The 23,102-nt window shown below is 43.9% G+C and overlaps 1 protein-coding gene across 2 annotated transcripts in view; it reads left to right on the plus strand.

Moving 5' to 3' along the window:
• LOC128691116 (cytochrome P450 302a1, mitochondrial) overlaps nt 1-23,102 on the plus strand; it is a 335,719-nt gene that overhangs the window by 152,485 nt on the left and 160,132 nt on the right. For both annotated transcript variants that reach the window (XM_070089509.1, XM_053780095.2), the window contains exon 4: nt 9,943-10,040. In XM_070089509.1, the coding sequence (XP_069945610.1) occupies nt 9,943-10,040 (98 nt within the window). The remainder of the gene's footprint in view (nt 1-9,942; nt 10,041-23,102) is intronic.

Here is a 23,102-nt window from a genome sequence, read left to right on the forward strand (position 1 = left end):
AGACCATAGTCCTGGCACGGGTCTCAATTTTGTGATGACCCGTCTCTGGCTCCCGAGGGAGAAAGATTTCTACAATGATGCGACATATGCGGCTCAAGCACTCTTCTGGTCAGCTCATCTGGTGCATCTCATAAGCGACAACACTGTATGTGCTCCTTACTGTGGACACTAGCGAGGAGGAGGATATGTCGTTATGACGGGCAACAGCTTGTCTGGTTCGTTGACTCCATGGTACAGTAGTGTGGCCTCAGTCATCTCTGGACCCTCTTCGGGAGGGGATATCAGTACTAGTTGCCTGCGGAGTGTCTCAGTAACTTCGCACTCCAGAAGATAGTGTGTTAGGGGGCGCTGGACAATTTGCTGGCAGTACTGGAACATCTCATCCTTATCTACGATCATCTTGGCTGTGGGAAAGCCCAAACGAAGCCAATGGATGGCGGTACACTGCTCGGTACCACTGTTGAGATGGGGTATCACCTAAGACCTCCCCCATAAGTTTCATTGCTCTGGCAGCCACCAGTTTGGTCTGTCGTAGGCTCATGGGGACAGTAATCCCAACATGTGGATACACTGTGGCTGCCTTGGCTGCATCATCTGCCGCCTCATTTCCCTGGATGCCAGCATGGCTGGGGATCCAGTTCAATGTCGATCTGTTACCCTGAACTTCTAAGGCTGTCATTATGCTCAGGATCGATGTGATAAGGTGAATATTGTCCTGTGGTTGAGGATGGGAGAGGGCATTGATTGAAGAGGTGGAGTCAACATGTATGACAGGACGGAGTCGATGTCGTGTGGCATGTGACAATGCCTGCTGAATCGCCACCAGCTCAGCTTGAAGGATCGTGCAGTGGTCAGGGAGTCGCCAGCCTTATGTGTGACCATTGTGGTAGAGTCCAGCTGCTGCTCTTTTTCTGTCAGGGTCGACAGAACCATCTGTGAAATACACTGCACATGTGCGTTCCTTTCCCAGTGCCATGCTTGTCTCAGCATGATTGCTGAGGGTGTCTTGACTGCAGAGACGCTTAGAGATAGGAAGTTGCATGACGCAAACATCGGTCGGATCTGGGCGCCAGGGAGGTGGTGGATGATACCCAGCAACAGGAAGTTCACAATTCTTCTCAAAGAGTAGTTGTATAGGCAGCATCTTCCGCCCAGCAGCACAAAACGAACGAATCCAGGAGTAATCAGTGAAGAGAGTTGGATCTTGTGTCATGGTTGTTAATATCAGTCTTCTTAGTGGGGTACCTTGCTGCCGGTGCAGAATCGTGGCTACTTTGCAGGCGTTTATGTATCTTACTCTGTCAGCCAGGGAAGGAAGCCGGGCCTCAGATCTGAGACAAACTGTGTTGGTCCAGATGGGGGCCACAAGCATAGTTCTTATCGCCTGGTTTTGTATGACCTCCACCCTTCGCCTGCTCTGCGGGAAGAGATGAGCTAACGCTGGTCCACCGTAGTCAATGAGCGAGCGAATAGCTTGTATATAGTACAAGCGAAGTACATCTTTGCTTGCCCCTGCACGGTGCCTCGTCATGGCTCTCATGGCGTTGAGTCTGAGTAGAGCACGTGACCTGACATACTCGGCCTGTTTCTGAAAGGTCAGCTTTTTATCAATGTAGATTCCCAAGTATAGGCAGGAGCCTGTCCACTCAAGTTCTATATCATGAATACATATTCTATTCACAGGATCTGGTCCCTTGAACATCATTACAAGAGATTTCTCGGCCAAGATCACAATAGAGAGGAAAAGTAATGTGAGAGACCTGGGAGTGGTAATGTCAGAGGATCTCACCTTCAAGGATCACAACAATGCCACTATCACATCTGCTAGGAAACTGATAGGATGGATAATGAGAACATTCAAGACAAGAGATGCTAAGCCAATGATGGTCCTTTTTAAATCACTTATTCTTTCTAGGCTGGAATACTGCTGTACATTAACATCCCCATTCAAGGCAGGTGAAATTGCAGAGCTAGAGAATGTACAGAGAACCTTTACTGAACTTATAAGTTCCATCAAACACCTTAACTACTGGGGGCGCATGGAAGCACTTGACTTGTACTCACTAGAGCGCAGGCGAGAGATATATATCATAATCTACACCTGGAAGATTCTGGAGGGACTGGTCTCTAATATGCACACAGAAATCACTCCATACTTGGCAGGCGATGCAACATACCCCCAGTGAAAAGTAGGGGCGTCACTGGTATACTAAGAGAAAACACAATAAGTGTCCGGGGCCCAAGACTGTTCAACAGCCTCCCACCAGCAATAAGGGTCATTTTGGGAAGACCCCTGGTTATCTTCAAGAGGGAGCTGGACAGATACCTAAAGACGGTGCCGGATCAGCCGGGCTGTGGTTCGTACGTTGGATTACGTGCGGCCAGCAGTAACAGCCTCGTTGATCAGGCCCTCATCCACCGGGAGGCCTGGTCGTGGACCGAGCCGCGGGGACGTTGATCCCCGGAATTCCCTCCAGGTAGACTCCAGGTAGGCCTAGTTCCTTGCAAGACTGCGTAATTAGGTCCAAAGCTCTCTGGGCCTGTCGCTCCAAATTGCCTTTCCCATTCACTACGAGTGCAAGATCATCAGCATAGCTGAGGAGATGCATACCACTATGAAAGGGAAGGCTCACAAGTTCCTGCATAAGGACGTTAAACAGGGTAGGACTGAGCACAACTCGTTGTGGCGTGCCGTTTTCCAGGGTTTTGAAGGAAGAGTAGCTGACACAGGCCTGCCTGTCCCTAAGGTAGGACTCTATCCAGGCCAGGAGGCGTCCTTTGATCCCCTTCCGAGCTAGTATTGCTAGAATTGCTGTGGGGCTCGCTAGCTCAAATGCCTTCTCAAGGTCAAGGTAGATGACGATACTAGGTTTTTTGTTACTTTCAGCAATCTGGCTTAGTAGGGTGGTTATGCACTCTGCTGTACCCATTCCTTTGGTGAAGTCAAATATGTGATGATGAGGGGGTCCAAGTTTCCATAGGAGGCTGTTTAGCACCATCCTCTCAGCAGTCTTGGCTAAACAGCTGGTCAGCAATATGGGTCTCATACTGCCTGGGTCCTTGGGCTTTGGAACTGGTACGATGGTAGCCTTGTTCCAAGCTGCTGGGAGTGTCTCGGCCCTCCACGACTTGTTTATGATGTCTAGTATGGCCTCCCATCCACTCTGCCCAGCCCGTACAATCATGGAGTACGTAACACCATCGATGCCCGGGGCAGTGTCACCTGTGTTCTTAATGGCACGTCGGAGTTCCAAGTCCGTGAGGTCTTCATCAGTCACATCTTACGACTCACATGCAGCTTGTATTGTTAACTGGCGTTGTGGCAGAAGATCCGTCTGTATATTCCGGATGTCCTGTAGGAGCTGAGGGGAGGCTCCCCTGGAAGTGTAAAGCTCCACTAGTTTCTCAGCTTCCTGGGATGGGTTCGGGTGTGCTGGTGGCCTCGGCTTGCTCTTGCCAGTTGCTATGTTGAGCTTGCCCCATATCTCAGATAAGGTGGTGTGATGCCCGAATGTTGAGCACCACTCCATCCATTTCTCAGTTTTTACTCTGAGAGAGACTCTGCGGGCATGCTGCACAATGGCTCTCAGAGTATTCCTGTTCTCTGCCGTAGAGTTACGCCTGTATAGCTTCCTAAAAGAGTTGATGCGGTGGTTCTGCTCCCGCACCTCGTCGTTGTAGAACCACCAGTCTCTTTTGTGAGTGGGTCCTGCGGGCTTCTTTGCAATTGCGCACTCTGCTGCCTGGATGAGAACAGTGATTAGCTCCTGTTCAGCCATATCACGGTCTTCAGATAGAGTGTATGTGGACCACCAGTCATGGAGATAATCCTGGAACACCTTCAAGTTGGCTCTCTTTACGTCCCATCTAGGAGGCAGCACAACTGTGGGAGGCCTGTTGATGTTGAAGGTGGTGATCACTGCAAAGTGGTCACTGAGAAGGTGAGGATGAGTTTCCCATGTGGCTCCTGCAGCGAGTTGTCTTGTCCCGAAGGTAAGGTCGAGGCAGCCACCCAACAGGTGTGTAGGGTCTCCATTGTTTAGCAACTTTACCTCTGGAATATCGTGTAGGAGCATTGCTATGTGTCTGCCAGCAGCATTGGTTGCTGAGTGAGAGTGCAGCATTGGGTGATGTGCATTGAAATCTCCACCCACAATAATACACTCAGTGCGTGCTAGCGCGAAGAGCTCTGCAATGTCGAGGGTGTGTCTTGGGGTCTTGTAGATGTTATAGATGGTAATGGGCGCCACAGGCATGTGTGCAAGGATGGCCTGTACCTCGACATCTTCCCCACAGTCCACAGGGTTGGCTATAACCTCGTGAGGTATTGTATCGGATACGAATACAGCTGTGCCTCTGCAGTGAACGCCCGCGTCCATGTGCCGAAAATACCCAACAAAATCGGGTAGTCTTGGGCACATAGTCTGGACAGTCAAAGTTTCTTGTAGCAAGACGATGTCAGCCCAATCCCGAATTACTGCCTACAGCAAGAGGTGCTGTTTGCCCCTAAGGCCCTGAATGTTCCATTGTAGGACCTTGAGGGTGTGATTTGGTACGGAAGTTATTCATTCGCTGTTATTTCCTGAGCTGGGGACTGAGCCCTGCCCGCTCTGAGAACCTGCAAATTCAGGGCGTTCACCGTCTCCTCCTCGGTCAGTAAGCACACTCTCAGGAGCGTACAGACCATCTGCCGGAATACGCTTTGTTGTTCCGTGGAGTTGATTGTGTTGCAAATAATATCCGTGAACGCCTTGATGAGTGCTACGAGATCCTCCTTGGTGAGGGCCTGCGTTGGTTTTGGGTTCGAAACAGTGGATATTATCTGGGCTGTTGTGATCTGTAGGGACTGATGAGGGTTGGATTTCTTTATTGTATGCTTCGTGGTCTGTTGCTGTATAGCAAGTTAGGTAGCCGTCATCTGCTGGTGAGGTGCCAGTTGAGCCTGCAAAGCGGCTGTGCCGGGTAAGGAGTGCCTGCGTTGTCGTGCTATGGCCGGTGGGGGCTCGCTTAGTGCCGCCTGCTGATCGCGCTGACAAGATGTACCCTGTTGACGCCTCCTGTTCCTCTTGTTTCTGTTTCCTCGTTGAGGTAGGGGTGCAAGAGGCTCCTGACCATGACGCCTGGCTGAGGTTTCGAGGGTTGGGAATTCCTGGGCATTGAGTTGGGTGACCTGATGAGAGGTCTGCGGTATGGCAGAGTTCTCTGCACCCATCGTCTGCTGAGAGTGATGATCTGTCGTAGCCTGCTGCCGAGTTTTTGGCGTCTTTCAGACTCCTTGAATTCTGGTTCTGGCGAGCCTCTCGGGGCATCGAGGATTCCAGGCATGGTGTTTCTGCCTTGTGTTCGGGCCAAGTCACATTCACTTAAGGAAGGAGCACGGCATCTGACCTAGTAGCACAAGCTAGTCAGGTCCAACTCACACCCACTCATGTATTTATCTAACAAATTTTTAAAACTACACAACGTCTTAGTTTCTATGACGGTACTCGGGAGTTTGTTCCACTCATCCGCAACTCTGTTACCAAAACCAGTGCTTTCCTGTATCATTCCTGAATATGATTTTTTTCCAACTTAAAGCCATTGCTGCGAGTCCTGTCTAGGCTAGATATTTTTAACACGCTATTTACATCCCCTTTATTTATTCCTGTTTTCCATTTATACACCTCAATCAAATACCCCCAAATTCTACGACTTTCTAGAGAGTGCAGATTCAGGAGCCTTAGTTTATTCTCATAGGGAAGATTTCTGATACATGGGATCATCTTTGTCATCCTTATCTGTACGTTTTCCAGTGCATTTATATCCATTCGGTAATACGGTGACCAGAACTGTGCAGCATAATCTAAATGAGGCCTAACCAAAGATATATAGATTTGAAAAACAACCTGAGGACTTCTATTATTTATACTTCTTGATATGAAGCCAAGGATTCAGTTAGCTTTATTGCGAACACTAATGCACTGTTGTCTTGGTTTCAGATTACTGTTAACCTGAACTCCTAAACCCTTTTCACAATCAGTAATATTAAGATCTACATTATTTGGTTTATATGTGACAAGGATATTTCTCTATCCAACATTTAGAACTTAGCATTTGTCTATATTAAACTGCATCCGCCACTTTTCCGACCATTGCATCAGTCTATTCAAATCATCCTGGAGTGCTCTAATGTCCTCATTAGAATGAATTGGATGGCCTATTTTGGTGTCATCAGCAAATTTGCTTATATCTCTATTTATTCCCTCATTTATGTTTTTTATGTAAATTGTGAACAACAACGGGCCCAACACTGACCCCTGTGGAACACCGCTTGTGACGTGCCCCATTCTGATTTCTCCTCATTTATGCAAACTCTTTGCTGCCTGTTTGTCAACCATGCTTCTACCCAGGAAAAAATTTCTCCTATTCTGTGTGCCTTATGTTTCCTCAATAGCCTTTGATGTGGAACTCTATAGAAGCCTTACCGAAGTCCATATATACAATATCATATTCAATGTCATGATCTACTTCCTCAAATACCTTAGTGAAAAAAGTTAGTAAATTCACAAGACAGGAACGCCCCTTTGTACAACCGTGTTGAGGTTCATTAATCAACTGATGCTTGTCAAGATGGCTACGAATTGCCTCGGCAATTATTGATTCCATAAATTTTCCCACTATGGAGTTAAATAGGTAATACATTTGCCATGTTCCACTTGTCTGGCACTATGCCAGTCTGTAGTGATATATTGAAAAGATTAGCCAAATATATGCTGAGTTCCTCTTTACATTCCCTTAAAACCCTTGCAACAGTTCATCAGGACCTGGGGATTTGTTAGGTTTTAAATTCTCTAGTTGTCTGAGGACCATATCACTAGTTACCCCAATCGTTCATAGTTTATTATCGTCCTGTTTTACATAATTTATTATTTCTGGAATTTTGCTAGTATCTTCCTGAGTAAAAACTGAGAGGAAGTAAGTGTTGAAAAGTTCACACACATTTCTTTATCATCGTTAGTGATCGAGCCTGAGTTAATTTTAAGTGGGCCTCTCTTGTCCCTAATCTTACTTCTGTATACCTGAAAGAACCCTTTTGGGTTAATCTTCTAATCCCTTGCGACTTTAGCCTCATAATCCCGTTTTGCTTTTCTTATTCCTTTTTTTTATATCTCTGTTTAATTGAATATGTTGATTTCTTAACTGCTCATGCCCTCTTTTGATACGCCTATATATGCGTTTCTGTTGACCAGTAAGATGTTTTAATCTATTGTTCATCCATTTGAGATCAGTTTTGTTAGATCTAATTTCCCTAGCGCTATGCTCTGAAAACCGTCATATTGGCAACCAACACCACCTACCTGACCCATTGTTAGGTCATCCCAATTTAACCCAGCCAGGTAATTTCTTAGTCCCATGAAATCGTCCAAGTGGAAGTCTGGGACAGAGACTTGACTGCAGTTATCTGGGTAGCTCCATGATATATTTAAATTAAGTGATTTGTGATTGCTTTCCCCAGCTCATCATAACCCTAAAGATTATTAATTAGTGATTTTTTGTTGGCAAGAACCAAGTCAAGCAGGTTGTTTCCTCTAGTTGGTTCTGTCACAAACTGTTTTAAAAAGCAATCCTAAACCATATCAAGAAAGTCACTAGGCTCAAGATTTCCTGTCACATTGTTCCAATCAATTTGTCTAAAGTTAAAATCCCTCATTAACACAACATTTTCATATATATACAGCTTATAAATTTCGTCCCATAGCAGCTTACTGCACTCTCTATCTAGGTTTGTGGGCCAATAAATCACACCCGAAACTGATTTTTCACGACCCTCGAGAAACTTTAGCCAAACTCATTCTGTGCCCGATGTTTCTAATCTTATATTTTGTCTAACACAACAATTTAAATTATCTCTGACATACATCGCCACTCCACCACACTTCCCGTTGACCCTATCAATGTGGAATAGTTTATAACCCTGTATGTTGCATTCAGAAGGCATTTCTCTATCTTTCAATTTGAACCAGGTCTCTGTTATAACAATAATATCTATATTACCTGCACTTTCAAGTAATCTTAGCTCATCTATGTTATTTCTTAGGCGTCTACTATTTGTATAGTAAACCTTATGGGAGCTAGTCACTCGTTGCCCTCTACTATCTTTCTTTGTTTGTTGAACAATTGCTTTGCCTTTACTAGCAACTTTATTTTGAATATTGTCTTTTAAACTTATTCCTGAAGTATCCTGGTTATATCTGCTGTTTTCAACCCTCGTAATGCATCCTGATTGTTTTCCACAAACACTCATACCTCTATAATCTATCAGTTTAAAGTCATAGATAAGTCATCAATGAGCTCCTCAATCGAATTGGCTAATACAGCAATCCAGTCCCAGAGATATGAACCCAATCTTTTGCATACAGATCACATTTGCCACAGAACTTGTCCCAGTTATCAATAAATGTGATTGCAAGTTCCTTGCAGTACCTGTCTAGTCAGCAATTTATACAAATTGCCCTAGACGTCCATTTATTGCCCACTCCATTTCTAGGCAAGATACTACATATGATTGGGATCCCTCCCCTAGACCTGGCTACATCTATGGCTGACCTGTACTTATCCAACAGCTCCTGTCTCCTACCCTTCCTGATGTCATTTCCACCAGCACTAAGAAAGATAATGGGCTTGTTCCCATTACCTGACATAATATTATCCAACCTGGTGACTATGTCACCAACACCACCTCCTGGGAGGCACACTCTCTCTCTGACCTTACTAACTCTGTTACAAAAAGGATGATGCATATATCTTACCTGAGAGTCTCCCTTAATTAGAATATTCTTACCTTGATTAGCAGGGGAGTCAGTGGTACCTTTAACCTCACTAACCACTGATGTACACTCATCCTGAAGAATAGAGAATCGATTTCTTACCTTCACATCTTCTCAATTAACCTTCCTTATCATCCTTCTTCCTGAATTGTGAACCACTTGCCACTCAAAGCAGCTGCCACCCTCCAACTCACTGTTGGTAACCTTTTCCTCCTTACCAGCTCGATCCATCTCATACACTCTCCCAAACCCATCTAGGCGAAGCTTCAGCCTCCTATTTTCTTCCTGAAGAAGTAGAACCTCCTTCCTCAACACTTTAACCTGAGATTCTAAAGCAAGCCATGGTGCTCGGTACACCCCTGTGATATCTCTCCTGCCTTGAATAGAACCATTAACACTGAACAGTATTCTAAACGAGAGAGCGCACGTGACTGAAAGTGTGTCACCACTGGCATTATTTCTTATGTTTTGAAAGTTCTCATTATTCACGCCCAATTTTTTGGCAGCATTTGTCTTATTGTGTCCTTCAAAAATGATAGGTTAGCTGACGTTGTTATACCTAAATCTTTTATATGTTCTTTTCCATTGCCCATTGGAAGACAATTGATATATACTTGCAGTTTTTCAGTGTCGTCTACCGCGGCAACTTTCATGCTTGTTTTGGTATCGTCCATAAAGGATGATATGAAGCTGTGGATAATATTTTTATCTACATATGTAATGAGAATGAGAATGAGAAAAACGCATTAGAACCGTTGTTTGAATGTATTCTTGCTATTTCTTGAAACATTTAGTAAACATTTACATACTATGTATGAACACAGATAACCTGCACATAGGAGACTGAAACTTCTGACTACGTTTCGGTTAGACTTGGACCATTAACTAGTCACTAGTTAATGACAGCATTGTGAGTTTATATTCACTATGTATGTAAATAATTATATCAACCTCTCTGATTTCTTTCTCTATATTTTTATTATTTTTATGTGATGCACTAAATCTGTGTGGAGCCATTTACTGCAGGTTATGGAAGCTCTATCCTCCATCCGTTCAACAGGAAACAAACACTCTAGCTAGCTAGTTGTACTACTTTTTTCTTTATAACAAAACGAAAACCCTTTTTATGTCACAGGCGGAGGGTCAGTACCCAGTACGTCCAGGACTGGACATTCTTCAGCACTACCGCGCCACCAGACCCCACTGGTTCTCCTCTCCCGGTCTCGTCCCTGGGTAAGCATTATTAATTTTAAATTTGCTATGAAACGCTATGTCCTTAAGGGTCCTACAACATTTGGATTCATGGAGGGGTGGGAAGTAATCAGGCTTGATTCGAGGAAAGGATCTTCTCTGGGTAAGCAACTTGCATCGTTGTACCGCTCTTTTTCCTACCTGATTAGGCATGTCTTAACTAGTCATAAATGCTACCTCTAAAGAGTTCTCTCTTTAAACCTTGCTCTGTCAAGACGTGATTAGTGTGCTATCCATTCTTAGCTACCTGAGATTGTGATGATGGCTTCCCTCAACTACGAGCAGCTATATCTTCAGATGAAGGCAGAAATAACGGAAGCAAGAAGATAAATTCAACGACTGAAGGGTACGTGCAAGGAATATCCCTGGGACAATGTCGCCGATGATCAGACCAACGAATGGATGCTAGTCGAAACTGAAGAGACAAAGCTGAAGATGAAGAAGGTCCAGGGGACTGCTGTGAAAACCAGTAACTCTTTTTCCTTGTTATCAGACGAATATGAATTGACCATCCATGATCTTCCAACGAAGACAATTCCTTCAAGGACAATTGTTAACGACACAGTGAAGCCAGCTAGTGACGAGATCTCTACTAACACCGTCGAGAACGTCATATACACCACCTGTCGAGGTAAGAACATTGTTATAGCTGGGGATAGTCAGATTACGTTTGTGGATAGGGCTTTTTGTCTTAAGGATAGGAAGAGGAGGCAAAGGGTGTGTTTTCCTGGGGGCGGGATGAAGATATTGTTAGCAGACTGGACGACATCATGAGGGGTAGTGGGAGCAATCCTATTATCTGTCTCAGTGCAGGAGGCAACGATGTTCGCAGACGCAAGAGTGAGGATCTGATTATCTGGTATAGGTCAGCAATAGAGATAATTAGGAAGCAGAGTGGAAACCCTGTGATATGTGGTATTTTGCCAAGAAGAGGAGTTGGAAATGAATGGTTGTCCAGGGTAATTGGTGTCAATTACTGGCTGGTCAAACACTGTAAGGAAGATTCAGTAACATTCATTGACAGCTGGGACCTCTTCTATGGCAGAAATGACATGTATGCCATAGAAGAGGTCTGAGGTTGGGGCACTGGCCAATACAGTGGAGGAAACTGTTAGGGCTTTAAACTAGAAAACGATGGTATGGATTTTGGGGGGAAAACAATGAACTCCCAATGCAGTAATATTGTGAGTTTTAAGGAAACCAACAATAGGCAGACTGAGGTGGATACTGGAAATCCAGTGGCACTAGGTGACAAGGACAGGAATATGAATAGTGGAAAAACAGAAATGAGCAGGAAGGGAAAAGTGAAAGGAGGGTCTCTATATTTATATTATACTAATAGTCGTAGTGCTAGGAATAAGATAGAAGAGTTGAGTTTAGTTGTAAGTGCTGGTAACATTGATTGATGTATTTACCATAACTGAGACGTGGTTTATTACGAAAAATAGGGACATGCTTGGTGACTGTCACATGAAGGGTTTTAAATTGTTCCAAGTAGATAGAAGTATCGGGAAACGGGGTGGTACTGTACGTCCGAGATCGCTTGAACTGTTGCATAAAAAAGAGTATAAAGTCTGAAATAACACATACAGAACCTGTCTGGATAGAATTTTGAGAGGATCGTGAAAAATTGATTTTACGCGTGATATACCGTCCCCCAAACTTGGATAGGGACCAAGGAAAATTACTGTAGGAGGAAAGTGTTAAGGCCACAGGGCACGATAACGTAGTAATTGTAGGGGACTTTAACTTTAGTCAGGTTGATTGGGAATTCAGAGTCTAACAACTTCTTAAAGATAGTTCAGGATTGTTTTTTAAAGCAGTTTGTTACAGAACTTACAAGGGGAAATAACCTGCTTGACTTGGTTCTGGCAAACACAGAAACCCATGTTAATAATTTAGAAATTACAGAGAAACTTGGTGCAAGCGACCACAATTCATTTACCTTTATCATTGAATGGAAGTATAACAACTCAGTAACGGTCCTGGGGTAACGAAGAGGGCTATCAATATGAGAGCTTTCTAAACATTATACATGCTGCCCATAGAACGTTTATTCTGAATAAAGAAATTAGATCGATTAGAAATGATCCAAAATGGATGAATAATAGGCCCAAACATCTTTTAGGGCAGAAGGAATTTATAGGCGCATCAAAAGAGATGAGGGTCATCTTATAAATCAATATATTCACATAAAGAGAGAGATTAAAAAGGGGATAAGAAAAGCAAAACAGGATTATGAAATTAAGTTGCTAGGGATTCGAAAACTAACAAAATTTTTTTTCCAGGTTTATAGAACAAAAGTTAGAGAAAAGATAGGTCCTTTTAAAAATAACTCTGGGCATCTTACTGACAAGGAGAATGAAATGTGCTCGATTTCTAATAATTATTTTCTCTTGGTTTTCACACACAAAGACATTGATATACTGTTATATTGCATATATCATATTCACGATCAGTCAAACCATTTTGGCGAGTGGAAAACTTCTCAACATTTATGCCGATAAATGGGTTGCTGGATCCTTTGCCAGGCGCTCAGATTTATCAAACCTCATCACCACAGTACAGTAACACAGCATCGAGATGGGAAAAGGACACAAACCCTCACCGCCACAATATGTTGGCCCACACACACATACACACACACAAGTATGTGAAGAGCTCAACATGAGGTTTAAAGAAGCATTTTCAGTGGAGACAGAAAGGACTCTGGAAAGGCGGAATGGTGGGGGGCACCAGCAAGTGCTGGACATAATACACACAACCGAGGAGGCGTTGAAGGTATGCTAAGTGAACTAAACTCAAAGGTGGTGGGACTAGACGACATCTCTCCGTGGGCCTTGAGAGAGGGAGCAGAGACACTGTGTGTGCCATTAACAACAACCTTCAACGCATCTATAGACACAGGGCAACTACCTAAGGTGTTAAAGACAGCAAAAGTAGTTCCAATTTTTAAGATGACAGACATGCAGCATTAAACTACAGACCAGTGTCACTGAAATGTATTGTATGCAAAGCCATGAAGACGATCATCAGGAGAAGAGTGGTAGAGCACCTAGAAAGGGACAAGCTTATACACGACAACCTGCATGGTTTCAGGGAAAAAAAATCCTGTATCACAAACTCACTGGAGTTATATGACAGGGTAATGGAAGTAAGAAAAGAGAGAGTGGTGAGTAGACTGTATTTTCTTGGACTGCAAGAAGACCTTCGACACAGTTCCACACAAGAGATTAGTGCAAAAGATAGAGGATCAGGCAGGTAAAACAGGAAAGGAACTGTAATGAATCAGAGAATTCCTAACAGGGAAGCAATAACGAGTCATGGTAGGTGACGAGATGTCAGAGTGGCGCCTGAGACGAGCCTGGCTCCACAGGAGTCAGACCAAGGACCGTGCTGTTTCTGGTATATATGATTGACATGACGGAAGGGATAGACTGAGAAGTGTCCCTGTTTGCAGACAACGTGAAGCTAATGAGGAGAATTCAATCGGATGAGGATCAGGCAGGCGTACAAAGGAATCTGGACAGGCTGCAAGCCTGGTCCAACGACTGGCTCCAGGAGCTTATCCCCACCACGTACAAAGTCAAGAAGATTGGGGAAATGGATCTTGGGGTAACTAAAATACCGAGCACATCTCCTGACGCTCACATCGATCAAATAACTGCTACAGCATATGGACGCCTGGCTAACCTAAGAATAGCGTACCGATACCTTAATAAGGAATCGTTCAAGACTCTGTACCCTTTGTACGTCAAGCTCGTATTAGAGTATGCAATTCCAGAATGGAACACTCACCTGGTCTAGCACGTGAAGAAATTAGAGAAAGCGCAAAGGTTTGCAACAAGACTAGTCTCGGAGCTTAGAAGCATGTCCCATGAGGAGAGGTTAAGGGAAATCAACCTGACGACACTAGAGGACAGGAGGGAAAGGTGGGGGGACATGATAACGACATATAAAATACTGAAAGGAATTGCCAAGTGGATAAAGACAGAATGTTCCAGAGATGGGACACAGCAACAAGGGGACACAGTTAGAAACTGAAGACACAGATGAGTCACGGAGATGTTAGGAAGTATTTCTTCAGTCAGAGAGATGTCAGGAAGTGAAATAATCTGGAGAGTGATATAGTGGAGGCAGGATCCATACATATCTTTAAGAAGAGATATGAAAAAGGTCACGGAGCAGGGAGAGAGTGACTTAGTAGCAATCAGTGAAGATGAGAGGTCAGGAGCTGTTATTTGACCCTTGCAACAATAACTAGGTGAACACACACACACACACACACACACACACACACACACACACACACACACACACACACACACACACACACACACACACACACACACACACACACACACACACACACACACACACACGCAAAGAATTGGGAGGCACAAGTCGAAACTGCAGTAGCCAAGATAAGGGTCCTAGAAGTTGAGATAAATAGGCTGAAGCGAGTTACAGGGGCAGTGACCAGAGAAGACACAGCATATGAAGCTGCGATGCCGAACAGGAAGGAAGGAATTATGAATTATGCTAAGCTCATATCAGCCTGCCAAGGAGGACCAAGGAGTGAAAGGGAAGAACAGCTGGTTGCAGATGGAGAGGGTGATAGTCGAATGCTGAGGCACAACCATGCTATCAAGAGCCACTGGAAAAATGAAGGGAGAAACTGACCACATACAGGCAGGATCCAGAGTCACAGAGGGTGAGGCAATGGGAGGAGGAAAGGGCAAAATCATTGTTTATCCATGGGCTTCAGGAGAGAGAGGAAAGGACACACACTGAAAGGCAGCAGGAAGAAAGAAAGGAGATTGAGAAAATCATCACGGAAATAGGTGAAGAGATGGACAAGATTGTAAATGTTCAGAGAATAGGGAGGTACTCGAAGGGGAGAAACCGACCAATCAAGCTGATTCTCAGGACGGAAACAGTGCAGAACAGGATCCTCCAAGAGAAACCACGATTGAAATACTCGGAAGAGTACAAGAGGGTGTTCCTAGACAGAGACAGAACAAAAACAGAACGACAGCAGCTGAGGGAGAGGACAAAAAAGCGAAAGGAGCTAGGAAAAGAGACAAGGATGGAACCAGCAGAGGTCAGTCAGAGCAGAACAGAACAGCAAGGGCAAGCACACACACAACTATTCTCAGAACCATACAACCTATCACACCATCCCAACACACACTACAATCCATACCCACAGCCTCCACCCAACACCGAGCTATAGTATCCCACAGTATGCCACCAGGTCTCCCACCCTCACAGGCCCCCCAAACCACAGTGTTGGAAAGGAAACTGAAGGTATGGTACACAAACGCTGATGGAATAACAAATAAGTGGGAGGAGTGGCATGAAAGAGTCAAAGAAGCATCACCGGACATCATAGCTCTCACAGAAACCAAGCTTACAGGTATGATAACAGATGCCATCTTTCCAACGGGATACCAAATCCTGAGGAAAGACAGAGGGAACAGGGGAGGGGGGTGGAGGAGTGGCATTGCTGATCAGAAATCGCTGGAATTTTGATGAGCTGGAGAGAGGAGACAGCGGAGAAGAAAGTGATTACATAGCGGGAACGCTTCACTCTGGAGGTCCCAAGGTGGTAATAGCAGTGATGTATAACCCACCACAGAACAGCAGGAGGCCAAGGCAAGAGTACGACGAGAGCAATAGAGCGATGGTTGACACACTGGCTAGAGTGGCCAGAAGAGCTCATGCATGCAGGGCAAAGCTCCTGATCATGGGTGACTTTAACCACAAGGAGATCGATTGGGAGAACTTGGACCCACATGGGGGCCAAGATACATGGAGGGCTAAGATGATGGAGGTGGTACTGGAGAACTTCATGTACCAACACGTAAGGGGCACTACAAGAGAGAGAGGAGAGGATGAACCAGCAAGGCTGGACTTAGTATTCACCTTGAGTAGTGCAGATATCGAGGACATCACATATGAAAGACCCCTTGGGGCCAGTGACCATGTGGTTTTAAACTTCGAATACACAGTAGAGCTACAAGTGGAGGGAGAAGCAGGAAGGCCAGGACGAATGAAGTCAAACTACAAGAAAGGGGACTACACAGGAATGAGGAACTTCCTGAACGGGGTTCAGTGGGACAGAGAACTGGCAGGGAAGCCAGTTAATGAGATGATGGAATATGTAGCAACAAAATGCAAGGAGGCTGAGGAGAGGTTTGTACCCAAGGGTAACAGGAATAATGAAAAAGCAAGGATGAGCCCATGGTTTAACCAAAGGTGCAGGGAGGCAAAAACCAAGTGTGCTAGGGAATGGAAGAAATATAGAAGGCAAAGGACCCAGGAGAATAAGGAGAGCAGTCGTAGAGCCAGAAGCGAATATGCACAGATAAGAAGGGAGGCCCAAAGACAATATGAAAACGACATAGCAGCGAAAGCCAAATCTGACCCGAAACTGTTGTACAGCCACATCAGGAGGAAAACAACAGTCAAGGACCAGGTAATCAGGCTAAGGAAGGAAGGAGGAGAGACAACAAGAAATGACCGTGAAGTATGTGAGGAACTCAACAAGAGATTCAAAGAAGTGTTCACAGAGGAGACAGAAGGAGCTCCAGAAAGACGGAGAGGTGGGGCACACCACCATGTGCTGGACACAGTGCACACAACCGAGGAAGAAGTGAAGAGGCTTCTGAGTGAGCTAGATACCTCAAAGGCAATGGGGCCAGATAACATCTCCCCATGGGTATTGAGAGAGGGAGCAGAGGCGCTATGTGTACCCCTAACAACAATATTCAATACATCTATCGAAACAGGGAGATTGCCTGAGGCATTGAAGACAGCAAATGTAGTCCCAATCTTTAAAAAAGGAGACAGACATGAAGCATTAAACTACAGACCAGTGTCACTGACATGTATAATATGCAAAATCATGGAGAAGATTATCAGGAGAAGAGTGGTGAAACACCTAGAAAGGAACGATCTCATCAACAGCAGCCAACATGGTTTCAGGGACGGAAAATCCTGTGTCACAAACCTACTGGAGTTCTATGACATGGTGACAGCAGTAAGACAAGAGAGAGAGGGGTGGGTGGATTGCATTTTCTTGGACTGAAAGAAGGCGTTTGACACAGTTCCACACAAGAGATTGGTGCAAAAACTGGAGGACCAAGCAGGGATAACAGGGAAGGCACTACAATGGTTCAGGGAATACTTGTCAGGAAGACAGCAGCGAGTCATGGTACGTGGCGAGGTGTCAGAGTAGGCATCTGTGACCAGCGGGGTCCCACAGGGGTCAGTCCTAGGACCAGTGCTGTTTCTGGTATTTGTGAACGACATGACGGAAGGAATAGACTCTGAGGTGTCCCTGTTTGCAGATGACGTGAAGTTGATGAGAAGAATTCACTCGATCGAAGACCAGGCAAAACTACAAAGGGATCTGGACAGGCTGCAGACCTGGTCCAGTAATTGGCTACTGGAGTTCAGTCCCACCAAGTGCAAAGTCATGAAGATTGGGGAAGGGCAAAGAAGACCGCAGACGGGGTACAGTCTAGGGGGCCAGAGACTACAAACCTCACTCAAGGAAAAAGATCTTGGGGTGAGTATAATACCAGGCACATCTCCTGAAGCGCACATCAACCGAATAACTGCTGCAGCATATGGGCGCCTAGCAAACCTCAGAACAGCATTCCGACATCTTAATAAGGAATCGCTCAGGGCCCTGTACACCGTGTACGTTAGGCCCACATTGGAGTATGCGGCATCAGTTTGGAACCCACACCTAGCCAAGCACGTAAAGAAACTAGAGAAAGTGCAAAGGTTTGCAACAAGACTAGTCCCAGAGCTAAGAGGTATGTCCTACGAGGAGAGGTTAAGGGAAATCAACCTGACGACACTGGAGGACAGGAGATAGGGGGGACATGATAACGACATACAAAATACTGAGAGGAATTGACAAGGTGGACAAAGACAGGATGTTCCAGAGATTGGACACAGTAACAAGGGGACACAGTTGGAAGTTGAAGACACAGATGAATCACAGGGATGTTAGGAAGTATTTCTTCAGCCACAGAGTAGTCAGTAAGTGGAATAGTTTGGGAAGCGATGTAGTGGAGGCAGGATCCATACATAGCTTTAAGCAGAGGTATGATAAAGCTCACGGTTCAGGGAGAGTGACCTAGTAGCGATCAGTGAAGAGGCAGGGCCAGGAGCTCGGAATCGACCCCTGCAACCTCAACTAGGTGAGTACAACTAGGTGAGTACACACACACACATATACACACATACACACACACACACACACACACACACACACACACACGCACACACACACACACACACACACACACACACACACACACACACACACACACACACACACACACACACACACACACACACACACGCACACACACACACACAACCTTTATGGAAAAGATTTCAGTTTAGGACCAGGAATGTCTTTTGATAGGGCAATAATGCCTTTAGAAGCCTCGCAATATCAAAGGTGATTTTTTTATACAATAAAACTTGGTTTAAGGGAAAAAATTTTTGCTCCGTCGTTTTTCTGTTCGAACATCTTTGTTTTATTATTCCTGTGTCTCTTACCTGAGCATACGAGAACCATCTCAAGCACTTTCCCATCCTGCTTACCTGTCACCAGCTACGACGGCTCTTTTACACTTGCGACTGAGACCAGGTGTCCTTGTTGACTTCGTGGTCAAGTAGGTTGTTCCTGGTAAAGATCAGCTGGCTTTCATAGCCATCACAACCATATTTTCCTTTTATACAGTATTAATGACTCCCTTCAAGTCCTGATGTTTGCAAAAGGCTTAATCTAAGAAAGTGAAGCTACCCTTCCCTTCTTCGGATCAAACCTGATTGCCACCCATTCTCCAGAAACTGAATGATCCCTACGGGTTAGCTCTTCCTCACTGAGGATAAAATAATAGACACTGACTAAAAATTAATATTTGATCTGAGAAATTAAACGTAACTAAGGTTATTAGATTTATCGTGACGGGTCTTGCTATATCCTAGGTTCTTCCGCAGTATATTTTCTTCAGTAGAGAATAAAGTCATTATACACTGGTTGGAACAGTTCGCAAATATCCCACATAGAGGAGAGGAACTTCTTGAGAACGGTTTAGGTACTTCCTGGACCATTGCCAAGTCACAACTGTGGCGAGAAAATATAGAGAAAGCCAAATGAAACTACAGAAAAGGAGTACCAGCAGTAATAGCTGGAGTTAAAGATTGAGACACTTATGCAACATATGAGAATTTTTATTCAGGAAACGTTTCGCCACACAGTGGCTTCATCAGTCCAATACAAAGCAGAAAGGTGTAAGGAGAGGAGGAGTTTGAGGTAATCAGTCCCTCAGCCTGGAGTCGATGTGTTCAGTCCATCAATCTAGTAGAACACATCGACTCCAGGCTGAGGGACTGATTACCTCAAACTCCTCCTCTCCTTACACCTTTCTGCTTTGTATTGGACTGATGAAACCACTGTGTGACGAAAAGTTTCCTGAATAAAGATTCCCATATGTTGCATAAGTGTCTCAATCTTCAACTTGTCGGTTTTTCAAACGATTCATCACAATACCTGGAGCAGTGGTGGTGGTTGTCGAAGCAGCAGTAGTAGTGATTTTAGCAGGAGTTGTAGTAGTAAGGAGGTATTAGTACTAGTAAGGGGTAACAGTAGTGGCAATGGTAGTAGTAATAGAAGTAATAGCAGAGATCGCAGTTGTAGTGAAAGAATTAGTGGTAATATAAATACATGTGTAGAAAAACAGTGCAGGAGTTTAACTGAACCGAGCCGGGCACGACTAGTGATAGAGCAATGAGAGTAAATTACATTTCATGGTTGAGGACATAATAAAAGAATCTCAGCATTCTATCACCTGTCACCATGGAGCAGAGAACAAAGGCAGTAAGCCTACCGACCCAAGCAGGGAGAGAAAAATAAGAAAGGGGAAAGTCGGAAGGCAGGAAAAGCAAAGGAAACGAAGCAGACAGTACAGGTGGAGAGGAGGCCAGCTACAAGTGCGCTGAAGATTAGAGCATTTTAAAAGTGTAATGAGAAAGTCATACATCTACAGAAACAAAGCCAGGACCAAGATTTATGGTAGGAAATATGTGTATAAGAGATGCTTTGACAAGGTGGCGTCTATGAAGACCAGAAGTAGGATTGATAGTTTTAACAGAGGATCAGTCAAAAGGTTGGATGTGATCTCTGACATGACAGAAATGACTGATTCTGTCAGAAAGGGAGGGGTTAGTTTCTCCAAAGTGGTGGAGTAGACGAGAGAAGCAGGAAATGGAATAGACACCGAAAGCATCAGTGACAAGAGAAGTAAGAACTACATTACTGTGAAATGTATAAGTTTGACGAAAGGCAAGTTTTATATCTAGAGGGCAGTGTATTAGGATTTGGAAGACTGGATTTGTTGGGACGGCAAAGAACAGGGAATGTCACAGAAGGAAGTCTGGGATAAGAGAAAGTGTGACTGGCGTGAATTCTCCTCAGCATTTCGGAGATCCCATCCCTAATGAAAATTATTTATGGAAATAAGTATATAACTAACACGATAATAAAAACCAGCGAGGAATTTAAGATGACACAAAATTAATAAAAATTACTAAATAAAGATGTCCTAAATGAATCAAAACAATGAAAAACTGAGACATACATTATGAAAGTGAATCAACGATAAGCTACGCAAATATACAAGAACAACAAGCAAATAATGTGGATCTGCTGGCGACGTTGCAGGCTGTTTCTGAGCTAGAGTGATCGAAGGTTACGTGAATAGCACAATCACAGAGGTAGCAGAAGATTGTCACCACCATAAACAGAAGACAGACACCCATGGTATAAAAACATAAACCCTAGTGAGAGATGCATGATAACCAACACGGTGTAGACCACTGTGTATGACCATGCAGATTTGACTGCACCATGATATGAAACTGCGAATCAAACTGGCTGGAGACTTGGCGGTGATGAGCGGGTAAAGAAGAAACAGCTCATGACGGTAAAGTTGAGTAGCAACTCATTCAAGACCTTTTTGTTTTTTGCCAAACCACACAGCTCATCTAGTCAATCTTGGTGACTCGATCAAAACTCTCAGGCTACTGAAAAGAAATATACACAGCGGTTAGCAACATGACAGGTGGTTCACTCACTCATTAAGCTGAAGGCTTAAAAGACGGGTGGAAACGTTACGTTACGTTAAAAATTAATGGTTCCACAAATCAACCAAATAACAGCTGCGGCTTCAAATATTACAGAGAAGATGGAATATTTGCGATAGTCAGAAAGCTGGGTAGCAAAATAACTCATTTTCCCCAGCACCACAAATCACCTATCACCCCAGAGTGTGGTGTGGCGAGAGGTAGGTAGGCGGCAACGACGTCTGCATTCTTCTGTAACAAGCGTTTCACACACAAACAACCCACATCACAGTCATACATTCGTGCACATAAAAATTAGGAACAGTTGCATGAACTGTCCTCACAGAAAGTCCATCCAACATGAAAGTAGGCAGAGTTTATGAAATCTGGAGGATAGCCAAAGCGAGAGAAGAGCTGTAATGCTTGAAAATATTAGATACTAGAAACTGAGGATCACAGACTCGGAGGGTATAGAATAATACAGAAACTAGAGCACTTTTCGTGACATAAGGAGCATGATGAGAAATGAAGTGAATGTGCATGTCACTGTGCATGGCTTGTAGTAAACGGAAAATGAAAAGCCTGCCTGCCCTTCTGCCCTCAAAGACACCCTATTTCAAATTGGTCCTTAAACGCAACTTTCCTATCCCTGAACCTCAGACCTGGGCTTTGTTTCTGTAGCTGCCTGTCTTTCTTACTATGTTGTCAAATGCTTAAATCTTCTAAACACCTGATCCTTGCCTCCTGCTCTCCTTTTCTTTACCTGTCTTTTCAGTACCTTTCTTCCTATTTTATTCTTGCTTCTTTTTCATTCATAGCCTGTACCAGTAGGCCTACAGCAGTTCTCTGCAGCTTTGGGACAAATGGTAGAATGTTGAAATAATATTATGTCCAACACCAGGAGATATAATTTTGCTCTCGTTATTGTTACTTGCCCTCCATAAGGTCTGGGGAAGCATAAATTAACAAGAAACAATAAACCTGCAACATTACAACAAGCACTCATCCTTACTGCTTTACTGCATTCTTCTTTTATATAGATAAACAAAACAGAAATTTTTAAACATAAAATATATATTATCCCCCACAACCTGGAGTGAGTCAGTGGCTATATTTCAGAGCTCTTCTGTTCTTTTTCTCTTTTGTATTGCTGTTTCCACAACCTCTACTACTAAGACTACTACTATTGTTATTAATAATAATAATAATAATAATAATAATAATAATAATAATAATAATAATTCTTCGACTATTGATAAAGACACTTAGGCACAATGCATGACATATATTGAAGAAATGTTTCGTCACAAGTGGCTTCCTCAGTCCTAAGTCACTTGTGGCGAAATGTTTCTTCAATAAATGTCTGGAACTCTCCATATGTTTCTTTATATACATACTCATTTACATACTCTTGATACTGCCACACCCTTCCAGTCGATTCTTTTACCACTGCTACTACTACTACTGCTATGTACTACTACTGCTGCTAATATTACTACTACTATTACTACAACTACTGCTACTAATGCTGCTGCTGCTACTATTACTACAGCTACGACTACTGTTACTACAGCTGCTACTACTATTACTACTACTACTACTACTACTACAACAACAACAACAACAACAACAACAACAACTACTACTACTACTACTACTACTACTACTACTACTACTACTACTACTGCTGCTGCTGCTGCTGCTGCTGTTGCTACTACTACTACTACTTCTACTACAACTACTACTACTACTACTACTACTACTCCTGTCTTCTTCCTCCAGTTGTGTCTTTTGGTTTTAGAACTTTTCTGCTAATCTCCAGGTTTTTCTTATATATATCTTCGTACAAAGTCCAGACCCCGTGACTATATTGGTCTTCCTCTTTCAAGC

Source organism: Cherax quadricarinatus, chromosome 2 (assembly GCF_038502225.1).
Source record: "Cherax quadricarinatus isolate ZL_2023a chromosome 2, ASM3850222v1, whole genome shotgun sequence".
NCBI classification, from domain to species: Eukaryota; Metazoa; Arthropoda; class Malacostraca; order Decapoda; family Parastacidae; genus Cherax; species Cherax quadricarinatus.